The sequence below is a fragment of the Phycodurus eques genome, chromosome 5 (genome assembly GCF_024500275.1).
Source record: "Phycodurus eques isolate BA_2022a chromosome 5, UOR_Pequ_1.1, whole genome shotgun sequence".
NCBI lineage: Eukaryota > Metazoa > Chordata > Actinopteri > Syngnathiformes > Syngnathidae > Phycodurus > Phycodurus eques.
The window spans coordinates 11,753,378-11,775,959 of NC_084529.1; the positions used below are offsets into that span (position 1 = coordinate 11,753,378).

Below are 22,582 nucleotides of genomic sequence, written 5' to 3' on the forward strand. Positions count from 1 at the left end.
TGCTGAGGCGGCCGACCAGAGCTGTGGCCGTAAGGTGGTTGGTGCCCGTCGTGGCGGCAATCCCCGAACCCGTTGGTGGACACCAACGGTAAGGGATGCCGTCAAGCTGAAGACGGAGTCCTATCTGGCCTTTTTGGCATATGGGACTCCTGAGGCAGCTGTTGGGTACCGGCTGGGCAAGCGGAATGCAGCTTTGGTGGTCGCTGAAGCAAAAACTCAGGCAGGAGGAGTTCGGTGAGGCCATGGAGAAAGACCTCCGAACGGCTTGAAGGAAATTCTGGTCCATCATCCGGCGTCTCAGGAGGGGGAAGCAGTGCACTATCAACACTGTGTATAGTGGGGATGGAGCACTGCTGACCTCGACTCGGGACGTTGTGAGCCGGTGGGGAGAAAAGATCGAAGACCTCCTCAATTCCACCGAGAAGCCTTCCCATGAGGGAGCATAGTCTGGGTTCTTTGAGGCGGGCTCTCCTATCTCTGGGGTTGAGGTCACCGAGGTGCTTAAAAAGCTCCTCGGGGGCAAGGCCCCGGGGGTGGATGAGATTCGCCCGGAGTTCCTCAAGGCTCTGGATGTTGTAGGGCTGTCCTGGTTAACACGCCTCTGCAACATCACGTGGACATCGGGGACAGTGCCTCTGGATTGGCAGACTGGGGTGGGGGGACCAGAGGGTGTGTTACAACTACAGGGGGATCACACTCCTCAGCCTCACTGGTAAGGTCTATTCAGGGGTGCTGGAGAGGAGGCTCCGTCGGGAAGTCGAATCTCAGATTCAGGAGGAGCAATGTGGTTTTCGTCCTGGCCGTGGAACAGTGGACCAGCTCTACATCCTCGGCAGGGTCCTCAAGGGTGCATGGGAGTTCGTCCAACCAGTCTACATGTGTTTTGTGGACTTGGAGACGGTTTTTGACCGTGTCCCTCAGGGAGTCCTGTGGGGGGTGCTTTGGGAGTATGGGGTACCGAACCCCCTGATACGGGCTGTTCGGTCCCTGTACGGCTGGAGTCAGAGTTTGGTCCGCATATCCGGCTGTAAGTCGGACTTGTTTCCAGTGAGATTTGGACTCTAGCAAGGCTGCCCTTTGTCACCGATTCTGTTCATAACTTTTATGGACAGAATTTTTAGGCGCAGCCGAGGCATAGAGGGGGTCCGGTTTGGTGGCCTGTGAATCGCATCTCTGCTTTTTGCAGATGATGTGGTTCTGTTGGCTTCATCAAGCCGTGACCTCCAACTCTCAATGGACCAGTTCGCAGCCGAGTATGAAGCGGCTGGGATGAGAATCAGCACCTCCAAATCTGAGACCATGGTCCTCAGTCGGAAAAGTGTGGCGTACCCTCTACAGGTCAGGGATGAGATCCTGCCCCAAGTGGAGGAGTTCAGGTATCTTGGGGTCTTCCTCACGAGTGAGGGAAGAATGGAACGAGAGATTGACAGGTGGATCGGTGCAGCGTCTGCAGTGATGCGGACTTTGTATCGATCCGTTGTGGTAAAGAAGGAGCTAAGCCGAAAGGCGAAGCTCTCGATTTACCAGTCGACCTACGTTCCTACCCTCACCTATGGTCACGAGCTGTGGGTCGTGACCGAAAGAACAAGATCCCGGATACAAGCGGCCGAAATATGTTTCCTCCGCAAGGTGTCCAGGTTCTCCCTTAGAGATGGGGTGAGAAGCTCGGCCATACGGGAGGATCTCAAAGTATAGTCGCTGCTCCTCCACATCGGGAGGAGCCAGATGAGGTGGCTGGGGCATCTGATTTGGATGCCTCCCGGACGCCTCCCTGGTGAGGTGTTCCGGGCACGTCCCACCGGGAGGAGACCCCAGGGACGACCCAGGACACGCTGGAGAGACTACACCCTTGGGCTGGCCTGGGAACGCCTCGGATTGCCCCCGGAAGAACTGGATGAAGTGGCTTGAGAGAGGGAAGTCTGGGCGTCCCTGCTGAGGCTGCTGCCCCCGCGACCCAACCTCGGATAAGCGGGAGAAAATGGATGGATGGATTGGCGTGCGGAGTCCCCTGCTATGCACCTGCCAGCCATCATCATCAGTGGAGTATTTACACGCAGGGGAAGCAGGCGGAAGTTGCTGAGTAATTGTTCATTGCTAGTCGTCATCACCAGTTGCCTACTTTGTTACTACCTTGTGCGTTTTAGCCTTGCTTGTTATTCAGCCGTTAGTACCTCTCGTCTTTCACATTTTCGTAACACCTCTTAGTTTCTCCTTCTGGTTACTACTGTTTCACACGTAGACCTTTTATCACAGCACTTTTTGTTATTTGCATTCTTATGCTTGCGTGTGTCTTTTGTTTAATAAATTCAGTTAAACCTGCTCAGTTTGTGGAGTTTGCTTTGGGGTTCAATTCATTGTGTGTTCATTAAGTCTTGACAGAATAACTTGGCCAAAATGAACTTCAGAAACCCAGAGAGCACTTTGTACAGACCAAACCAAAACCAAACCATAGACAGCTCATAGAGAAACATGATCACTCACTCAAGGAGATCATGACCACTATTAAAGTGCTCTCATCCAACTTTAGTCGCGTCTTAATCAGACATGCGCTCCCTTTTTGCCACACCTGTAGTCATATTTTGGGTAACACTATCCCCACACCTCCTTCGTTAAGTCCAGTCAGTCCTTGTGAGCCAACTAGTCCCCATCCGCCTCGGTATTCAGGCGAACTTGGCTCTTGTGGGCATTTTCTCCACCAATATTCATTAGTTTTTGACCAACAGTCCCCTAAGAGCATACGATTCCAGAGTCACTTTTGTTATGAGCCTTCTTTTGGACAAGGCCGCGGCATGGGCCATGGCGTCCTGAAGTACATTCCTCATTTGATATTTTTGTCAATGACATATGAAGGGTTTTTGATCATCCTATTAAAGGCAAGGAGGTTGGCAGTTGGTTGCTCGATTTTTGTCCAGTTGAGCCATGGAATGCAGATCTGATGACACAGCCCTGTGTGGCATTTTTCGGCGAACTCGCAGTGCGCCCCCCCGAAACTCACCCCTACCACCCGTCAACGAATGAATTTCATCCGGGAAAACATCATTCAAGGGGGGAAAACTTTTAATTCCCTCCTCCCCTTTGGACAATAGATTTTCAAGGGGGAAAAAAAAGCAACTATCCATACCTACCCACCCCGCCCCACCCCGCTGACGTTTGGTTTTCCATTTTTGGTTGTGTGCCAGCAACACATCTTTGCACGCCTCTGGCCGTGGTGGCTAAATTTAATTGATACGCTTAAATAATTCAACATCCAGAGTTCAAATCAAATGAACAGAGACTGTAGCTACTGTATATGATTAATATGCATAAAACAATATGAAAGGATTTAATCACATCGACATTTTCATTTTGCAACATTTAGCAACAAATGGACCCACCTTGAGCAACATCACCTGAAAACTAGTAGGCAACAGTGGAGCCACCACCAGAATTCATTCGCTGTGTTCTCATCTATCCAACCAAATGGCACCAACATGGGAAACTGAACTACAGTGTGAATGTAACCTGTCTGATTGCAGGGTGCTGTGTTACTGCACAGCAACTTGCAGCAATATTGCACATCACTGCGTTCTAAAAAGCAAAGGCGACTTGTTGGCAGAGTCTGTTATGGCTCTGATGGGGAATTTTACAGGATTTTTTTGTAAATGAGGAGACTTCTATAACATTAATCAATGCACTGTATTGTATTGTGTTACTGTTTTTCTGTCTGGTCTGACAAGGAAAAACATTAACTGTATACATGGTCCCATTTGACCATGGTAGTGTCATGAGCTATCCTTGTAGTTCCTGTTTTGGAGCTTGGGTGGTGCTTTGCACCCCTCTCGCTCTCTCTCTCTCCCTTCCCTGTAATCAGCAACACCTTGGCGCGCATCCGTTGTCAATCAGCCGTCTTCATCTCTGCCTGCATAAAAGCCTGCCAGATCCTGGAAACCCTCGCCAGAGTATTAACGTTCAACCGCGGCACATCGGCCTAGTACTTTTACGTACGCTACCCCTTATTCACATTCTTCTGATGTCTGTTCTTCCTCGTCCTCAGTGCTCCTTCATGTTCCCCGCCTTGTGACCACTTCCACCACGCCGCCAAGCCATCCACCTGCTCACGCCACCGCCTGCCGCACGTGCCCCGTCTCGGCGACCCGCCATTACACCTCAGAGGTTCAATTCCCAATTCCTTTTCAATAAACTATTCACCACAAACCTCTCAGCCTCCGCTTGCTTCTGGGTCCAGTTACAACGGATACCTTCATATCGTGACAGGAGTTTATACTGTATGTTGATACACTACATAGATTCTTCATTTTATACTCTATACAATGTCTATGTACTCAATCGTCATTGTGGAGAAGTGACAGATGACTCAGAAAGAATGTGGGGCTGAATGTCCATTTAAAATACTCATATGGACATACTGATGTATTTTTTTGTCATCTTGTCAGAAAGAAATTTCACAGTATTTTTTAATTTTTACAATTTTTTATTTTAATTGTTTATGGGTTTTTTTTTTCTATAACAGGCATGTAATTCTTACAGCCAGCCGTCCATTTTCTATAGTGCTTATCCCCAGCACGGTCCCATGTGAGCTGTAGTCGATCCAAACTGACTTTGGGCAAGAGGCTGGGTACCCCCTGGACTCAGGCGCAGCTTCAGCTGTGCCACCTCCCCCCCCCGAACCCCAACCTCAGAACTGTCAGCAGTATGTGGTAACTACTACACCACTGTGCCACACACATAATGTTATCATAATCTGTGGACTTAATCTTACACAATAATGACTGGACAACTGAAAATGAGGGACTCCTGTCGGTCTGCATGAGTAATGAGTATTCAAAACTTTATTTTTATACATCCCAAATTATAGAAGTGATTGAAAAGATTAAGCTTGGTGACCACACAGGACATAGAGAATGTGCCTGAACAACAGTAACTACCTGGAAAGAGCGATCTCAGCTTTCTGGCGTGCGATGTCTGCTGCCTTCTGTGCTCCCTCCACGGCTCGGTCCACCTTCTCTCTGATCTTACTGGCTCGGAGCGGGATCAGGTTCTTCCTCTTGCCACTCACCAGGATGTTCTGCTTGTACTTCCCCTCCTCTTTCGTGCCGTCGGGAAATGCGGTGCAGCCATAGCCGTGGCGTTTGTTGCTGAGCCACTCTCCCTCATACTGCAGCCCGTCGGACCGCCGGCTCACTCCGAATCCTGTCCTCTTGTCATTTTTCCACTCCCCGCAGTAGGTTTCTGTTGCTGTGGCGTCCACATCATCATCAGCTACTCCCAACTCCGCATCTGCATCTCCAAGGCTACAAAGATGACCATAGTTAGGATGAAGTTATTTTAATAAAAAACATATTATTTAGAGTAACCAACTGTTTCGACTCCATGAATATACAGGCTGTTTGGTTTGAAATACTGTATGATCTTTGTGTTTCCACGTTGTTATTTGGGGTAGGGGTAGAGAGAGACACATTTTTAAATTAAAACCGGCAATATTGCAAGTTACTGGGAATTTACATTATTTGTTTTCTTTTGCTTTAGTGGTTTTTTTTCCCCATTTTTTTGGGAAGCCACCACAGAAAGGCTACCAGTGACAACAATGAGGAGAGATAGGCTACTGTGTATTTATGATGACCATGGAGTAGGACATAGTAAAGGGGTACATACTGTATTTTAAAAATATGTTCAAAAGTGATTTGTGTTCAGTTTTTAAGGCAATCATCAAAAACAAGGTTGAAAACATCCAATAACTTGTTTTTTGTTTTTTACACCTGTCAGATAAGACAAATTGTTACTTAATACATCAATTTGCATATACTGGCCACTCATGCCAGAGTAGCATCTGCTCCATTTGCACACTGATTGAGGAGTATCTGTAACATTTGCACAACCAACATTGTCCCAGATGATCGCACTACTCGTCACTTTAAACCGCATACACTCCTTGAAGTCTCAGCGCCCTTTGCACAATGGTCATTGCATCGGACTATTGCAATATTAGTCATTCGAACTGCTCTAAGTGCTAGAGGACTCTGCATCTTTTTGCACAATTGTTTTTTGTCAATGTATTTATGTCTCCAAAGTGTTCTGTAAATTGACTGTCTGTTGTACTCGAGCGGCTCCAACTACCGGAGACAAATTCCTTGTGTGTTTTGGACATACTTGGCAAATAAAGATGATTCTGATTCTGATTCTGATTCTGATTCTCCTAACCACTTATCCTTACTAGGGTCGCCTAACCCAGCTGACTTCGGGCAAGAGACGGGATACACCCTGAACTGGTTGCCAGCCAACCAAAGGGCACATATATATAAAAAAAAAAACATTCACATTCACACCTACAGACAATTTAGAGTCTTCAATCAACCTACCATGTGTGCGAGGAAACTGGAGTACCCGGAGAACACTCACGCAGGCGCGGGGAGAACATGCAAACATGCAGGCCGCATTCAAACCCAGGACCTCAGAACGGTGAGGTGGATGTGCTAACCAGTCGCCTACCGTGCCGCCTACTTAATACATGTTAAGACTTAGTGTATGTTTGTGTGTTATGGTGATATGTATAGATGAACCCAGATCTCCAGCTAATTGTCTAAATTCATATTCATTCCCATATATTCTCATTGTGTGGTATGGACTCAATTAAAAAAAGAAGAAGAAAAACAGCTGCTAACATAGAGAGTTTCTGACATTTTTCCAGAAATGTTCCATCCCTTTGGAACCCTCAGAAGATACACAGCAGGTAACACAACAGAATTCTCTGGCCATCCTTTTATTGCAAAAAGTGTTAAAGGATGCATTTGTGCATCTTTTTCTGTCCCAGTGAGCTTTGTCGATTACAAATGGCCTGATAAACTGTTGTCAGCCACTCAGCCCACAAGCAGGTTAAGAGCTGCTGACGGTGGTATTTAGCATATAGTGTTTGTCAGTCTGCTAAGTGCCTTTAAAAATAAACCACCTCAATCTTGAATGCCTGGAATTTGACGCCGAGGATTTCCAGGAGTGCAGAACTTTCCACATGCAAATGTATCATTTGTGATTCAGGATACAAGCCACTCATTACACTGAGCTGCTGATTAGTAAAAATGTTCCCCTGATAAGGCTCCATCTTTATTTGCCCGCTTATCCTCACAAGGGTCGCGGGAGTGCACGTCAGTAAACCCTGAACTGTTTGCCAGCCAATCGCAGGGCACACATAACCAAACAACCATTCACACTCACATTCACACCTAAGGGCAATTTAGAGTCTTCAATTAACCTACCATGCATGTTTTCGGGATGTGTGAGGTAACCGGAGTCCCCGGAGAAAACCCATGCAGGCATGGGGAGAACATGCAAACTACACAGAGGCGGCGCCAGGGATTGAACCCCGGTCCTCAGAACTGTGTGGCCGAGGCACTAACCAGTCGTCCAGTGTGCTGCCCGATCTGATCACATAATCAAAAATTGGGGTCGAGCACGTGATTTTCAGCTGATCGAGATTGAGTGAAAAGGACCGGTTTTATTCATTTTCTAACATTTTAATTGTCACAAAGTGACAAAATAATCCAAAGTTACAAAGATCTTGCCAAATGAAACTGTAATAGCTTCATTTTATATTAAACAAAATTTTTCGGGGTATTTTTAGTACTGGTATAATGAAAGTGACATGAAGACGCCATGTGTTTTTGTGCGTGTGTGTGTTTGTGTGTGTGTTTGTGTGTGTGTGTGAGAGAGAGAGAGAGAGAGAGAGAAAGAGAGAGAGAAAGAGAGAGAGAATGAGAGAGAGAGAGAGACACAGTCTCTACCCTCCCTGAGTGTGCTTTAAACTGTTTAATGACACCCGAGGTGTAGTTTACTCTTAGACTAAACACCCATCAAAAAGCACATCAAGTCATATTTTCCTGACTGTCTGACATGAAATCAGACTGAAATTTTGCTGTCTTAGGTCAATTAGGATTCCCAAAATTATTATTATTTCTATTGCTATATATATATATATATATATATATATATATATATATATATATATATATATATATATATATATATATATATATTTTTTTTTTTATATTTTTAATATTGTTATTTTACTTCTTACAAATTTATTTATGGGTTGTTCTTTTAAATATTAAACGTTGAATTTTGGTAGTTATACGTATCGGATCGGTAGATATCGGTAGATATCGGTATTGGGAGATAATTGAAATTAAAGACTCGGACTTGGGTGCAAGAAAATTTTAATGCATAGTATGCCTCTTTTAAAACTGGTTCGATAGCTAGTTCTCCTCACTAGTTTTACTAGTTTTACAGCACACTGCTATTCATTACTCTGCCTGATCCCATGGCCCCCACAGCAGCATACCTGATTGTAGAGTTGATGTCAGACGCAGCTGAAGACACAGTACTCATTCCAGCTTCACTCCTGAACGAGCTCTGTTTTGACCTTTGAGAAGCCAGAGAGCTCCTAGACTCAGACTTCCTCAGCTTAAGCCCGGACAGAATGGACCTCCCAAACAGCCCACTCTTCCGCTTCCCTTTTAGGAGCTCAGTTTCACTGTGTGCCGTCAGTACGAAACCTCCTCTAGAGACTGCAGGACTGCTGCCGCTGCTTCCAGTGCTGCACATGGAGACGCTGGTGGACAAGGTGCCAGGAACAGGGGGAGGAACAGGAACTATTGCGCCGGTCCGGTCAAGTAGAGCTGTACCGTTGCTGTGTTCAGAACTGGAGCGAAGGGAGTTGATGGACGTACGGAGAGGGGAGCGGATGACGGCCGCCATGCCATATGGGACACTTTGGCGAACACCATAGCCGTGCCGCATCCCACCAACCCACTGGCCCTGAAAGGTGCCTGGAGAAAGACAAAAACATTTAGCCCCTAATGTAAAACAATATTTACACAATAAAAAGCAGGTTGTTTAATTTTATAGATATTCGGCTTTTATGCTTTACAGTATATTCTGATCATATCTATTGTAGCGTATATTGATGTTAAAAAAAAACGTAAATTAATGTGTTGAGGGGTCAGAGGCTAACGTTAGCATTATCTTTTGTTCCCCGGGGTTAGGGTTAGGGTTTCAATTGAAACGGGGGGATGTGGTAACTGAGGACGTTTAGGTAGCATCAAAATGGGGCACCACGTCGTTGATTAGCTCACAGCAGGGCAAAACAATGAAAAACCTCGTGGAGCAATCTTTTTCTGAAAGGATTCCCACAGTTATGTAAAATAAGAGTAACATAACATAGTGGAATATAGAGTAAATGGCTTAACTCATGAGACGAGCGTGAATGAACTGTTGAGAGAGAATAAAGTTGGGACATGTAATATTATTATACTACCCCCAAGCAACTACGCACCAATTTGTACTTATTCTGGTAGTTACTCAATATTAGTGGATCATGTGCTCGGAGGCACGCTTTTACGCTTGATTGAGAGCGTAACTTGCATGAATATGAGAGATTTCCGTCAGTAGTTTTGCAAGCAAGAAAGCTGGGGAAACAGAGCTGCACCGCGGGTTTAACGAGGGACCAAGCCTTTCTCGTGGTCCGGGGAACCACGTGGAGACCAAACAAAAGACAAAATGCAGGGGAGGACGGCCACAGCCGAGAGGAGTCAGGCAGGAGCCAGAGCGCAAGATCAGAGCCAGGGAGCAAGAAAGAGAGAGCAAGACAAAGGGAAGGTTCTGCCTTTATACCTCTGAATCGCAGGCGAAAGCGATCATGCCTCCATCTTGGATTTCTTTCTCTAAGTGTCTTAATTATGCACATGCGCCCTAATCAACTCCCCTTTCTATTCAAAACGGTTCCCAACTTTGAAACTGTCTCAAGCAACGATTAGGTAAAAGAATGAACTTTTTTCAGTCTTGGTTCTGGCAGCTCAAATAATACTGTCCAACACAACACTATTTGATCTGTTCTGTGTCACATTATTTCATATATATTGTGCTTGTAACATCTGGCACAGTCCTCATGAACAGACTAATCGCAACTTTCAGAATCACATTAATGATGGCGAAATCAAGGCGTACATCCAGGGTACTCATGCAGCCTTGTACACATTTGTACAGGGGTGGGATTTCCTTAATTTATTGTTCATTCCCCATGTATTTAGAATCACAAGGAGTTCATTTTGCAGTGTTTTCGATCACCACTGGGGGATGTCCGTGTTCCATCGATGAGAAGTGTCTGCTTGTTTCAAGGGCTTGTGTCTTGTCCTCGTCAATCTGCCGAGTGGGCTTTTGGAGGTGATAAGAGGGGGATTGTTCTTTGTTGAACAATCATCAGTCATCCTTCCTCCCCCAGCTGAGCTGTGGCTCACAAGGAGTCAACGCAGACCTTCTTGGGGCAACCTCTGTCTCCCTTAAATGGGAGGTCTTTTGTTCTTAATTTTTAGGAGGGAAGAAGAACTAGCCTTATCTCTGTTGAGTATCCATGTGAGCCAAAACAGACATCATGGCTTGTGGGCTGAGCACAGGAATGTTGGGAGTTTTGCTGAGTGGATTAAAAAAAAAAAACAGGACAGGCCAGGCTCTGTGGTCTTTGGCCTGAGAGTCGATATCTGTTACACTATAAAATCTCTGTTTACCAGACTGATGATTTGAAAAATGCTAATTTTGTACTGTATTGTTTTGTAATGTATTAGCCATAACAAGAAAGTATTTTCAACAGCTGGCCTGAACTAATGTATAGGACTAAGTATAAGTAAACTGAGTTGGGCAGAGTCTCCTGTCAGAAGGCTTTTCAACACCCACGTCTGGTAGAACTTTGCCAACATTCCATTGAGAATGAGTGGACCATTTTCTGCACCTCCATTGTTGAGGCAGCCGACCAGAGCTGTGGCCCTAAGGTGGACAGGGCCTGTCATGGCGACATTTCCCAAACTCGTTGGTGGACAACAGTGGTAAGTAATGCCGTCAAGCTGAAGAAGGAGTCTGAGCGGGCCTTTTTGGCCTGCGGTACTCGCAGCTGATGGGTACCGGCTAGACAAGCGGAATGTAGCTTTAGTGGTCGCTGAGGCAAAAACACTGGCATGGGAGGAGTTCGGTGAGGCCATAGAGAATGAATTACGGACAGCTTTGAAGAAATTCTGGTCCACCATCCAGTGGAGACAGTGCCTCTTGATTGGCAGACTGAGGTGGTGGTCCCGCTTTTTAAGAAGGAGGACCGGATGGTGTGTTCCAACTATAGGGGATAACTCTCCTCAGCATTCCTGGTAAGGTATATTCAGGGGTTCTGGAGAGGAGGGTCTGTCTGGAAGTCAAATCTCAGATTCAGGAGGAGTTGTGTGGTTTTTGTCCTCGCCATGGCTCTACATCCTCGGCAGGGTCCTCAAGGATACATAGGAGTTCGCCCAACCAGTCTACATGTGTTTTATGGAGTTGGAGAAGACGTTTGACCATGTCCCTTAGGGAGTCATGTGTAGGGTTCTCTGGGAGCATGGGTTACCGGGCCCCATAATAAGGCCTGTTCGGCCTCTGTACGACCAGTGTCAGAGTATGGTCCGCATTGTGGTGGTACTCAGTCGGAAAAGGGTGGGGTGTCATCTACAGGTCAGGAATAAGATCCTGCCCCAAGTGGAGGAGTATCTTGAGGTCTTATTCACAAGTGAGGGAAGAATGGAAGGGGAGATCAACAGGCGGATTGGTACAGCGTCTGCAATCATGCAGACTCAGTATCGGTCTGTCATGGTAAGAAGTAGCTCACCAAAAGACAAAGCTCTCGATTTATTGGTCGATCTACGTTACTAACCTCACCTATGGTCCAAGCTGTTGGTTGAGAACAAGATAGCGGATACAAGTGGGCAAAATGATTTTCTTCCGCAGTGTGGCTGGGCTCTCCTATAGAGATAGGGTGAGAAGCTTGGTCATACGGAAGGGGGTCAGAGTTGAGCCGCTGCTTCTCCGCATTGAGAGGAGCCAGATGAGGTGGTTTGGGCATCTTGCTAGGAAGGCCCCCTGGAGGCCCCCCTGGTGACGTGTTCCGGGCCTGTCCCACCAGGAGGAGGCCCTGGGGACGACCCAGGACACGCTGGAGACACTGTGTCTCCCGGATGGCCTGGTCACGCCTCAGGATACCCCCGACAAAGCTGGACGAAGTAGCTGGGGAGAGAGAAGCCTGGGATTCCCTGCTTAAGCTGCTGCCCCCGCACCTTAACCCGGATAAGTGATAGAAGATGAATGGATTGATGGACAAAAATATTTAACTATATTTATATAAAATGTGAAACATGGACAGTCTCTGTCGCTGAAATTCACAATTGCAGTCAATGTAATGGGGGGATAATTGACAACAGCCTCTCATATGTCCACACTCTGCCCTTTATTTATTGGCTGTTTCCTTTCTTGGTATTATCATGTTAAAACCCCTTGACATTTTCTGCCATGTAGTGTGTGGTACAATAAGAAAATAATGCATTGCAGTATATTAGGTACCGCAAAAAGCTGTTTCCTGATAAGAACACCAGGTGTTGCAGTTTTTTCGTTACAGCAAGTTGGTTATGAGTGCGAGGGTCAATCACCTGGTACAAAATAGGTACATATTGTGGACAGAGAAGACTGATGGTTTGAAAGAGGTGTGAGAGAGGCCATCTAGGTGAAGGTGGAAAGAACATCACTAAATAGAGGAGCCGACTACAACAAAGCCTATCTCCCATATACAATGTCGTCCTTTTGTCCATTCATCGTTACCATTTTTACACTTGAACGGAATATTAATGAGGACGTTTCCACCCAACAACTCTTGTTGACGGACAGTGGCCTCTGTGCAAGGCATCTCAAAGACTGTCGTTTTTCATTCCAAAAGAATGATCCCATTTGGAGTTTGGGGCGTGGATCCAATTTGGGGCATATAGTTTTAGGTTTCCACACCAAAAAAACAGCCTAGTGCTGTCCTACCTAGCCTTGGATGAACTGATGAACCCTACTCGCATGAAAGGCGAAACGTCTTCTAAGACAACCAGAACAGTCCAGTTACAATCGATTCAATGCCCTGAGAATTTAATTACACGTTAATTTTTACAATAAAGCCCTGTTCTGTATTAAACATAGAATACATATTCTAAAGTAAGCAAAACAGTGCCTTCTGGTGGGATCAAGGTGCCCCTGTTCATAATGGGAAGTCACCTCGGCCCATAGCTACATTGCACTTTATATTGTCTCCAAATAAAATTGTCCGTAATAAGCTGAGAGGTGCTTATCCTCCTGTCAGTCATTGCCATTTCATTCTTTCATACCAACTGATATTACATAACACACATTCACTTCTGCACGATAGGACTTATATCTCAATATTGCTGAAAAGTAGGGCATCTGTGTGTGCGTGTTTCCATCATTCTGCCTCCCAAACACACACACAGTCTCTCAGTCTCTCTCTCTCTCTCTCTCTCTCTTGCAAACGGAAGTATGTTCCAACAACGCACAAGTGATCCATCCCGTCTGCCGTAGCTCTGATGTAACAGGTCTGTGAATCATTCTGTGGCATACGCACTTAACTGAACTACATGACCATATAAGGACTGCAGGCACAGTCCCTCTATGTCGTAAACACACACAACCATTTCCCTGGTGGGCTGACGTGTCACTGAAGTGGGAAGTGCTGAATGAAGCCAATCATATTATTGCTTAAGTTATAGAACAAAGTCACACAATAACAACATGCACCCACAAGAGGGGCTTTTCCACCAACCAGCCCAGGAACTTTGCGTTCTTGGTAGGAGGAGTCACCCATGTGGTTTGTTTCCATCACACTTATTAGGGAGCTTCAGCAAATGAGGCTGATGTTGCTCAATACTGACATCAACTGGATCTAGAAAATATTGGTTTTTCAAGCTTTCACGTTACCGTACTTTCATGATCTTAAATTTTCTCCAAAATGGACGGAGCGCCTTATAATGCGGCGCGCCTTATGTGCACCGAGTTCCAAAATCTGTAAATGTTGTTGTGTGACTTTGATGAACGCTCCATTTGACTGATTGGGATTGTTTCCTGCCGACACGCTGCTTATATAGAGGAAAGGCGGACGTGACTGAGGACAGCATGCGGACGTTAAAGGGGGAAGGGTGTGCGTGAAAGAGGACGCTAAAGGCTAAAGAGACAGGCTTACGAAGCACAGTTTAAACTGTGAGCAATCAGTTACGAGGAGGAACATGGGAATCGAGCAGCCGCGAGAGAATTCAAGATCAACGAATCCATGGTTCGCAAGTGGATGCCTGAGCTAAGGTATCTGCTTTGACTGTTGTCCAAGCTTTCGCGCTAGCCGGGTTCATTGCTTAAGAGCCCCCCGGCAACGAGACTGACTCCGAGTGGCTAGGATTGCTAGGATGCATGGTAGGGTATGTTTTAGCGTGCATGCATGCTACCGTATGTTTTAAGCTAGCGTATGTTTTACCAGGCCTGCGCCCAATAATATGGTGCGCCTTATGTATGTGTTAAATACATAAATAGACCCCATAACTGAGACTACGCCTTTTGATACGGTGCGCCTTATGGTCTCCAAAATATGGTAATGCCTTATTTTATATCTTAATCTCAATTTCAAATATGTTTGACACATTTAAAACGTAACCCTTTATCCAGTTGAGGCAATTGAGAACTGATTCTCATTTGCAATGGCAACCTGGCTGCACAGTCTTTGGTTTATTATATCCAGGTACATTTCAATAAATAAATAAAAAATAAAAAATAAAATACAATATATATATATATATATATATATATATATATATATATATATATATATTATTTACCCGCGACCCTAGTGAGGAGAAGCGGCTCAGAAAATGGATGGGATGGATGTATATTATTGAGATGACATACTTCTTTGTCTCCCCTGGCCCGGCCGAGGAAGACGCACACGCTCACATGGGCTCGGACCTCCCCACTCCTTAGCGGGACCTAGTTCACCAGCGGTGGACCTTGACACCAGCGCAGCAGCAGATCTCGGCACTGAGCCCGTGGCGGCGGCAGACCTCCCGGCGACGGACTTCGCCACCTAGCCCGCTGCCGTGGCTTGCTGCCGAGCCTGCTCCTTGTCTACCAAGTGTGGCTCAGTGGGAAAACGTAACGATCGGTGTTTGGAAGTTTTGCTTTTCAATGTATTTTAATCATCTTATTTCTAGCCATGCATAATAACGCCACATCCTGTAATGGCGGCTCTTTGAATGAATAAATCAACGCCTACAGAGGTCTGTCAACCAATCAGCATTTGTCAGAACAGCCCGCCACCTCAAAGAGTTCCTGGTAGCTCTCAGAAGACCCTATCCGCCAGGAGGAATGAAATAATACACAGGGAACCTCCCCTACCCTGGTAGTTATTTTCAGTGGGGACACAGGGGGAACTCAAGCTACCAGGGTAGCGAGGGAAGTTCCTGCAAAGGTTCCTGCAGTGGGAAAGCCCCAAAGGGCTTTTAGCTGTTAAAATATAAAGTACAGTTCTATATTGCGGTTCATTCTTCACATCCCCAATATATTGCAGATTTTTAAGCAATGTTTTTCTACAGTATAATGAGAGGTCTGAATTTGGAGTTCCATGCCTTCAGTTTAGTATCATGTTGTGCTGCAACACTAAGGTTCACCGAAGGAGATGCAGCCTAATTAACAACAAGACGAATGGGATGCCCCTTCAGTGAAATACAGTACTGTACCACATTATGCCGTTTCATTATTTGTTGTTCCCTCAGAGCAAAGAGAATACATGCCTGCGAGTATTTATGCTCTGTTTTTACAGTATGTGTTGCCCTCCAGTGTGTGTTATAGTAGCAGTTGTTTGAAGTTATACTGTATAATTACCATAACATCTATGCTAATTTACATTCGGCCGTCTGTGTCATTTCACATTATATATTAACATTACACTTGCAGAGTTTGGAATTTAAATGTCTTTCAATCATGTGGGAGGGGTAACATATCGCCAAATTTCGCCTATCGCAGTTGGGTCCGGAACATATTTCCCTGAATAAACACGGGTTCACTAAATTCCGTTTTGAATGTAGGACTGCCCCTGTCATTTGGGCTGCATCTTCTCCCCTCCCGGACACACATGAAAGAGCCTCTGTCAAAGAGATATGGCCAACACATCTGCTTACGCCTTTGTAATCATGTCAGGACACAGTTGCCCGACCATATGACGGACAGATCAAAGTACCAACAAACACCCATGGAACTGTGTGACTGGATTACCATTTTATTAAACATTCGCCACAAAGCTTGGTCGAGGCAAAATAGGCTCGGGCAGCCTTTAGCTCAATGCATGAGGCTGCAAAATAAGACTACTACACACAAACCACAAAACACAACAAATGCAAACAAATGGGTTTGCGCTTCATATCCATATTAAATTGGTTTACACATGCAGTATGCCAAAGCAGTAATTTCCCATTCCTCAAAACTGTTGAATTCCCTTCAGTATTATGAAAAACAGAAGGCTATTCTCTGAGTAAGTCAAAGATGAATAATTAAGTAATTTGCATTTACTGATAATTGCATGAAGCAAACAATGATGAGATCCGTCATGTTGGTGATGAGTTCATTCACGCATTTCATTTGTTAAGCAGACAGACCCACACAAGTCCAATTTCCAAAATGACCTTGATTTTGAACCAACATTTGCTGAATACAATAACCAAATACATAGCTTGTTATCTAAATATTTCAGAACTTAACCTTGGAGACATAAGGTATACTGTATATTCCTTGAAAAGTGACAAGAGGGGGTGTAAGTGTATGGTGCCACGTGTGGTTTCTATCTTATTCAAGCTTTTGGATAAGCCTGAACCAACCTCGAGTGTAACGCCTCAGTTACTAAATTACGCGGGGACACGAGGCTGCACGTCGCTTTCCATGGTGCTGAAAAAGTCTCCTCACCAAGCGTTCGGCTTTGCTCTTCTTTACAAGATCCCACACAAACAGACCATTTGAATGATAAACTGTGAGTGAAAACATGGACATTCTAGAATAGAATGTTTCTTCATTGTCAAAATGATGTATGAGAATGTATCCTCTGACAATTACCTTATGCGCAACAGCTTAGTCGCTTCATTTAGTCGTGTTCCACCATTGACTCTTTGTGTAGCAAGCTCTGGGTATGTAAAGATCCCTGTGCATATAGTCACAACTCACATGCCAAAACGATTTAGCAGATTCTGCCTGCAGGGCAACAGGAAGCACTCTTAAATTATATGGGCCTATAATTCATGCCGCGGCCACTATAGCACGAGGCAGCCGCGCAGAAGACCATTAATGTGGGTAGATCAAAGCTGCGGAAACGTCACAGAAGCTCTACGATTTTATTATGCACCATCCTCCTGGCTAAATTTGTAATTGTCTTCTTAACAGCTGCACAAACCCATTCACTATTTCTGACATTCACAACTGACACATGGCTTAAATTGTTTCATGTGTACTATTGCAAGGCTTTAAAATGCTCTAATGCAGACAACGGATGTACACCTCCATATTTTTCTTAAAGGACACACACACAAGAGAGAGGAATTAAAGACAAGTGTTGAAAACATATGCAAAAACTTATAACAATATCATGCTGAATTGTTGATACATAGTATATAGATACATACATACATAGCTTAAGCATCTTTTTCATCATTTGAATTTTCATGATTTTGTTCAGTGATGTCACGGGGCTGGGGCGTATAGTTTCTAGCGTGAGTTCCCTCCCCCACTATACAAGGACAAAGTGACGTTGTTTCGTTTGGCTATGCTGCTTAGTTGTGAGTCAGCTGTGCTTGGCTTCCATAACAAGCTAATGATGCCTACTCCCCGAAAATGTGTCTTCGCTGGATGCCTCAATTTGACAGAACAACTCGGTGATGTTATTCAAGCTCCCAAAAAAAATGAGCAATTAAAAAAAGTGATCGATTGACTTTTTGAAGACACGTGCAGATGGCGAGCTGAACATCAACACCACCACCCGACTGCAGTGCACAGTTTTTACGACGGAGAGTTTTGTAAACTTTCACTAGAGAACATGGCTTCACGGGTAACTTGATACCCGTGAATGGGGCAGTGCCGACTCTCTAACTACCTGGGTTAGGCTGTGACCTTATGTCAGCAACAACGAGGGTAAGTTGACTTGTGTGCTTATTTTTATGATTATAGTCCACAATGACAATAAAATTATGAAGTTGAGCCTCCTAGCGTGATTTTAAATCATAAAAGCTATCACCTGCACAGTATGTTTAATTCCTTTTGGCGCATTAATTTGACACGCCCACAGCGTCTGAAAGCTGAGAGGTGGCCCTTCTCATTCAAGTTTGGAAGTTTTCCTTACTGATCACTGCTACTTTCTGGTCCACCACACTTGCCTCTTCTACTGTTCCTTCTCTCTCATTTTCCTCATTCATCAACTCCTCAAAGTATTCTTTCCGTCTATCCAGCGCGCGACTGGCACCAGTCAACACATTTCCATCACTATCCATAATCACCCTAACCTGCTGCACAACCTCCCCATCTCTATCGCTCTGTCTGGCCAACCTGTCTAGATCTTTCTCTCCTTTAGTGTCCAACCTGGCATACATGTCATCATATGCTTCGTTTGGCCTTTGCCACCTCTACTTTCGCCCTACGTCACATCTCCATGTATTCCTTTCTCCTCTTCTCAGTCTTCTCAGTGTCCCACTTCTTCTTAGCCAACCTCTTTCTTTGTATGATTTCCTGTACTTTGAGGTTCCACCACCAAGTCTCCTTCTCTCCTTTACTACCAGAAGACACACCAAGTACTCTCTTGCCTGTCTCTCTGATCATTTTGGCTGTACTGATCTAGTCTTCTGGAATATCCTCTTCTGCACCAAGAGCCCGTCTCACCTTTTCATGAAAAGCTGTATAAAACTCTTCCTTTCTTAGCTTCCCTCACATGGTTCTTTGCTCTGCCTTTGTCCTCTTTATGTTCCTCACCACCACCAGTCATCTTACACATCACCAGCCTTTGCTGCCTAGCTACACTCTATTTTACCCCTACCTTACAGTCAGTAATCTCCTTCAAATGACATCATCTGCACAAGATGTAATCCACCTGCGTGCTTCTACCTCCGCACTTGTGGGCACCCTATGTTCCTGCCTCTTCTGGAAGAAAGTCTTCACTAGGGCAGTTGGTTCTCTCACAATAATTATCAACAATGATTTAACAGGTGCAGAAACAGAAAAATAACAATATGCAACACTTTATTTCTATAACTCTCTGCAAGTTTTACATTTTCAAATGGTCACTTTTACAACATCCATCCATCCATCCATTTTCTGTACAGCCTATCCTCACTAGGGTCGCAGGCGGACTGAAGCCTATCCCAGCTATCTTCGGGCGAGAGGCGGGGTAAACCCTGAACAGGTCGCCAGCCAATCGCAGGGCACATAGAAACAAACAAACATTCGCACTCACATTCACACCTACGGCCAATTTTGAGTCTTCAATCAACCTACCGAGCATGTTTTGGGGATGTGGGAGGAAACCGGAGTACCCGGAGAAAACCCATGCAGTCACGAGGAGAACATGCAAATTCCACACAGGCGGGGCCGGGATTTGTGCTAAACATGCGTCCACCGTGCCGCACACTTTTACAGCATTCCTAGGAAATCACAATGGCCCATTGGTAGTGAGTGATTTTATTTTAGAACAGACCCGCAGGCTACTCATGTGGTCCTTGGGGGGTACCTGGTGCCAACAGGCACCAAGTTGGTGAACCCTGCACGACACTCGTCTTTATAAAATTGTAATAACTGTAAAGACATGCAATAGTTCCATCAGTTTCACAAATTCACATATATTCATTCATATCTAAAAAATAACACCATTCATTTTGCTGTCTGCTATTGTGTGAATGCAAAATGGTTGCCTTTTTATTAGAGCTGTCTGAAATGACTAATAGAACAATACTCTGGTGCAGTGACCATTGTACAAATGGCGCAGAGACTTCAAGAAAAGTGACGAGTAGTGCGATAATAAGGCACACTGTGGATTGTGCAAATGGTGCAGATACTTCTCAAGCACGAGTGGTCAGTATTCGTCAACAACAGATATGCAAGTAGTGCAGCGTGGCGAGACTACTACAGTGAGTGCACGAGTAATGTATAAGTGGCTCCACAGAGATGTGAATACATTCTCAAGACAAAATTGGCAGCATGTTACAATAGAATTGTAAGTTAACTGTTGAAGAAGTTAATGGCAAGAAGGAAGAAGCTGCTGGAATGTTGTTTTAGTTTGCATTAATTGATAGCGCCTACCCGAGGGAAGGAGCTGAAAGAGGTGCTGACCAAGATGTGGAGGGTCCAAGAGGATTTTGCATGCTCTTGTCTTAGTTCTGGCAGCGTGGAAGTCCTCAAGGGTGGGTTTGGGGTACCGACAATCTTTTCAGCAATTTTGATTGTGTGTTGCAGTTGGAGTTTGTCCTTTTTTGTAGCAGCACCAAACCAGACTGATAGATGAACACATGACTGATTTGATGACTGCTGTGCAGAACTGCCTCAACAGCTCCTGTAGCAGGCTGTGCTTCCCCTGAAGCCGCATGAAGTACATCCTATGCTAGGCCTTTTTGAGGATGGAGTTGATGTTGAGCTCCCGCTTCAGGTCCTGAGAAACTGTAATTCCCGGGAACTCGAACGTCTCAACGGTTGACAGTGTGAGGGGCAGCTGTGGCGAAGGATGCCTCCTGAAGTCCATGATTATCTCTACAGTCTTAAGCGTGTTCAGCTCCAGGTTGTGTTGGCCACACCACAACTCCAGCCGCTCCACTTCCTGTCGATACGCAGACTCGTCACCGTCTTTGATGAGGCTGATGACTGTGGTGTCGTCTGCAAACTTCAGGAGTTTGAAAGCCAGGTGCATTGAGGTGAAGTCATTTGTGTCGAGAGAGAAGAGCAGCGGAGAGAAGACATAATCTTGGGGCGCCCTGGTGCTGGTGATGCGTGTAGATGAAGTGGTGTCCCCCAGCCTTACCTGTTGTGTCCTGCCCGTCAGGAAGCAGGAAATCCACTGGCAGATGGCAGGCGAGACGCTGAGCTGGAGAAGTTTGGAGGAGAGGAGTTCGGGAATGATGGTGTTGAACGCAGAGCTGAAGTCCACGAAAAGGATGCTCGCGTAGGTCCCCGCGCCGTCGAGGTGTTCTAGGATGAAGTTCAGTCCCATATTGACTATGTCATTCGCAGACCTTTTTGCTTGGTAGACAAACTGCAGGGGGTCCAGCAGGTGACCTGTAACACTCTTGAGGTGGTCCAGCAGGAGGCATTCAAAGAACTTCATAACCACAGATGTCAGGGCGACAGGCCTGTACTCATTCAGACCCGAGATTGCTGGTTTCTTAGGGACTGGGATGATGGTGGAGCATTGGAAACAGGATGGCACACACAGTTCCAGAGATTGAAGATCTGTGTGAAGACAGGAGCGAGCTTGTCCGTGCAGACTTTGAGGCAGGATGGGGACACAAGGTCTGGGCCTGCTGCTTTGTTGATCTTTTGTAGTTTGAAGATGCGTCTCACCTCCTGTTCGTGGATGGTCAACGCAGGAGGGGGAGTAAGCAGTGTGATTGTGGTCGGTGGTGCAGCTGTAGAAGGTGTTCAAGTCGTCGGCTAGTCGTTTAGTGTTCTCAGCTTGGGGGGGATGGTCGCTTGTAATTGGTTAGCGATTGTAATCCATGCCAGACTGATTTAGAGTCATTAGCGGTAAACTGTTTCTCTAACTTTACTGCATAATTTCTCTTTGCGATGTTAATTTCCGTAGTCAGCTGGTTTCCAGCACAACTATACAGGGCTCTATCCCCACTTTGATAGGCATCCTCTTTAGCCTGGCAAAGTTGCTTAAGTTTGGCAGTGAACCACGGCTTGTTGTTATTGAACGTGCGAAATGACTTTGTTGGTACACACACCTCTTCACGGAAACTGATATAGGATGTGACAGTGTCCATATATATATATATAAACTATCCAAATGGTTTCACAGTCATAATGGCCCACTGAGGGACATTGCTGTACCTGAATGAGTTCAATGAAGCAAAGTTCATCAACTAGTTCATATTTTGAGTGAACGTGAACTGAACTTAGTTCATTTCTGCTTGATGAACGTTATTGAGAAGGCACTCATTCTGGCATCTGTGATTGGTTTTCGAACAAAGTTGATTTTCATTCAAGAGTGCCAGGTTTTGTTCGGCACACGCCTGTGTGGCGTTTGTATGTTCTCCCCGTGCCTGCGTGGGTTTTCTCCAATGGGCCATTGTGATTTTCCTAGGAATGCTGTAAAAGTGTGCGGCACGGTGGACGCATGTTTAGCACAAATCCCGGCCCCGCCTGTGTGGAATTTGCATGTTCTCCTCGTGACTGCATGGGTTTTCTCCGGGTACTCCGGTTTCCTCCCACATCCCCAAAACATGCTCGGTAGGTTGATTGAAGACTCAAAATTGGCCGTAGGTGTGAATGTGAGTGTGAATGGATGTTTGTTTATATGTGCCCTGCAATTGGCTGGCGACCAGTTCAGGGTGTCTCACCCGAAGATAGCTGGGATAGGCTCCAGCACGCCCGCGACTCTCGTGAGGATAAGCGGTACAGAAAATGCATGCATGGATGGATGCAATGCGAGTGGCAGCATTGTTTTATAGCACTGTTTGGTAGTTACAGTAACTTA

At 45.5% G+C, this 22,582-nt stretch overlaps 1 protein-coding gene across 2 annotated transcripts in view; it reads right to left on the bottom strand.

Annotated features, from left to right (window-relative positions):
* Window positions 1-22,582, bottom strand: part of jph3b (junctophilin 3b) — a 77,247-nt gene that overhangs the window by 36,692 nt on the left and 17,973 nt on the right. For both annotated transcript variants that reach the window (XM_061677504.1, XM_061677505.1), the window contains exons 2-3: window positions 8,330-8,816; window positions 4,926-5,291 (exon numbers count right to left, since the gene is read on the bottom strand). In XM_061677504.1, coding sequence (XP_061533488.1) covers window positions 4,926-5,291; window positions 8,330-8,816 — 853 coding nt within the window. The remainder of the gene's footprint in view (window positions 1-4,925; window positions 5,292-8,329; window positions 8,817-22,582) is intronic.